The 3,037-nt window shown below is 58.2% G+C and overlaps 1 protein-coding gene across 1 annotated transcript in view; it reads right to left on the minus strand.

The window, feature by feature from the left end:
• The window catches only part of SRCIN1 (SRC kinase signaling inhibitor 1), a 41,786-nt gene extending 40,809 nt beyond the window's left edge, over window positions 1-977 (minus strand). The window contains exon 1 of the mRNA XM_015570788.1: window positions 324-977. Coding sequence (XP_015426274.1) covers window positions 324-596 — 273 coding nt within the window. The 5' untranslated portion in view covers window positions 597-977. The remainder of the gene's footprint in view (window positions 1-323) is intronic.
• Window positions 978-3,037: the final 2,060 nt, after the last annotated feature.

Raw genomic sequence — 3,037 nt, forward strand, 5'->3', positions numbered from 1 at the left:
TCAGGGCATAAGACTCCTGGGGAAGGGACTCCTGTTTGAAGAAGAAAAGAACACAAAAATGTTTCTAAAACCTGAGTATTCCCCCTCAAAAAATTCCTTCCCCAAAGCCAAACCTTGGCACGGGTCTGGAGAGGGAGGTGATAGGAATTAGGCAACCAGCGGGGAGAGAACAAGGCATAAGAGTCTCCTGAAAACGGGAGAGTCCTGCCTAAGAGAAAAGGATGCAAAATAAAACTCCTGGGTAGCCCCCCTCCAAAAAAAAATCCTCCCCAAAGCCAAACTCCGCCATGGGTTTGGGGTTGGGGTGGAGGCGGGTGACTCACCTGGGCCGGCTGGCCAGCCCCGGAGGGGGCGGAGTCGCCATGGAGGTGGGAGCAGAGGGAGCTGAGAAGGCACACGGGGTCCACGGTCCAGCCGCCAACCTGTGTGTGCGAAGGGGGGGACACCCCATTAGGGGGAGCGGGCAGGAGCCGCTGGGGGGCTGTGACGGGGCAGGAAGGGGCGTTCTCTCCCCCGGCAGAGGGCCCCTGCAGCATGACTAGTCCCTTCCGGAGGGAGGCGGGGTCTCTAAGAGCCCTTGGTCTGTTTCTGCACATCTCCCTCCTGTCAGAGGAGGGGCTCCCTAGGCCAGGGGAGAAGCTTCCCCATCAGCTACTCCTGAGGTCCTTCACTTCTCGACCGCCTCCTCGCACACTCTGCCAGGGAGCTGCTCCCCACTTCTCCCCTCCTCCAGCTCTTCGCTCCCTCCTCACTGAGGGTGTCACTTCCTACCTCACAGAGATGAGAACCATGGCAGGGGGCCTCGCCCAGTGCCCACTGTGCCTCCTTCCCCGCCCGGCCTTCTCCCCGGTCTTCTCAGAGGGATCGACTCTCCTCCCACCTCAAGGCCACACCACATCTAAAGCTCAAAGCCCATCCCCTTCTGATTCCCATGGCCCTCTCCCCCTCCACGTCTTCAAATTCTCCCATCTTCATTCATTCCACAAATACTTACTGAGCCAGCACACCGTGGAGGCACTGAGCACTCCATGGCCAGCGAACCGGCTGTAGGTCCCACCCACTTACACTCGGGGAGGGAATGAATGAGTTGATGAATAAAGGAATGAATTTGAGAGTGAATGGCTGGGCTTTCATTCATTTCCTACGTGTTTGCTGGATGCCTCCTCACTGCCAAAGAACATGCCAGACACGCACGAGGCCCTCAAACTCACCCACACCTTCTCTCACAGGCCTGCTGCCCCTTGTGGCCACCACCTTGGCTATCTTCCCCTTTTTCTGGCTGAACCTCCCCAGAAAGGTCTGCAGCCAAGGATCCTGTCCCTGCACCACCTCCCACCTCCTCTGAAACTGGCCATGAGCTCACCACACCTCAAGACATGAGCTCTCAGTCCCCTCTGGACCCAAGTATCCTGGCCGGTCCCAATGGCCATTTCTCTCCCCATCCCTCCTGACCTCGGAAGTGCAGGGGGCCCTCCTGCTGGGCCTGTCTCCTCTCCCTCAGGTGCAGAACTGTTCCTGGTCCTCCTTCCCCAACTGCCATGGCCTCTTCACTCTCAGGCTCCATCCTGCCTTGGTGGCCAGGCTATGCACCAGGTCCCACTTCCTTCTGACTCGGTCGTGCTCAGCCCTGCTCCCGAAGCTGTGGGCCCTTCAGAGCCTTGAGCTGTGCACAGTGTTTAACAGACATCCTGTGAACACCCTACCCGCTCCTCAAACTCTTCTCTCTGTTCCTGCCCCCCAAATTCCCCTCCCAATTCTCTCAATTCTCTCAAGGCACCAACATCTCCCTGTCACCCAGGTTTTCCTGTCTTTGCCTTCTAGACCAAGCCAGCAAACAAGCCTTGTTCAGTCTTCTTTCCCACCCCCCTCCCCATCTTTTCCCTTTTCCTCCATGACACTCTTCTTCCTCTCCTTCTCCTGCCTCCAGCCACCCTTTTGTCCCCTCCTATTCACCCCAAAAAACAACCACAGCCCTTCTAGCTACCACCATCGGGCCCCACTTTTCCAGTCAGACCCCCCCCCCCCCGCAGCCTCCTGCACCAGCCAGGTGGAGCTCTGTGCCCGTCCCCAATCCAGCTCTGCTCAAGTCTGTGCTCCCCTCTGCTCCCCGACACCTTATAAAACACCTTTCTCCTCCTGATGCCTCATCAGTCCTTTTCATCCGTCTACACCTACTTTAGGTACCTCCTCCTCCAGGAAGCTTCCCCTGACCAGGGCTGCCCAGCTGACCCCCTCCTCCAAACCCTCTCCCAATGACTGTGCTCCTCATATTTAGGTTTAACCATCCCTCCACCCCATCTAGATCACAAATGCCCCTGCTTCCTCTTCCCAAGCCGGAGCAAACAGAGGGGGACCCACAGAGGGGGACCCCTGAGAGTGGGGACCACATCTCCCTCATCTGTGACTCCCCCTATTCCAATCACAACTCTGCTCCCAGGACAACTCTGGAGCTGGTGAAAGCAAAAGCCGGACAGAACTAGAGCTGACATCAGGAGACAGATGAGGTACCAGAAATGAGCCAGTGCAACCTTATCCCCTGCAGTGAGGATGGGCAGGGACACTCCTCCCCTTCCCCAGCCACACCCAGCAGTGCCTGCAAACGGGGGACAGAGCAAGACAGGCCAGGGAGTGGGGACTGACACCCCCAGGCTGGACGGAGAGGATGCTGATGGCAGGGAGCACCCTCCCGCGGTCCCTTCCTCCACAGTGGACAGTGCCTGAGTTTTAGCAGCCACCAGGCCCCTCACCCACATGAGGCTGTAAGCAGAAGGCTGGTCCCCAGAGAGAACTTTCCTACAGACAAGATGGCCAGGTTTGGATGGAGAGATGCATCCAGGAACCCAAGGATCTGGGGGAGGCTGACAAGGGAAGCACCCCTTACCCCAAAATCGAAAGGAGAGCAGACAGGCCCTGGACGAGAGGCAGGAGCCCCAACCCCTCTCTAAGCCTTACTAATGGCAGGAGGGAAACCAAGGCACAGAGAGAGGGGGCCTCTCGCTCAAGGTCACGCCGAGTCCTGGGGGAAGGATGGGGGTGG

The sequence above is a fragment of the Myotis davidii genome, unplaced genomic scaffold (assembly GCF_000327345.1).
Source record: "Myotis davidii unplaced genomic scaffold, ASM32734v1 scaffold327, whole genome shotgun sequence".
NCBI lineage: Eukaryota > Metazoa > Chordata > Mammalia > Chiroptera > Vespertilionidae > Myotis > Myotis davidii.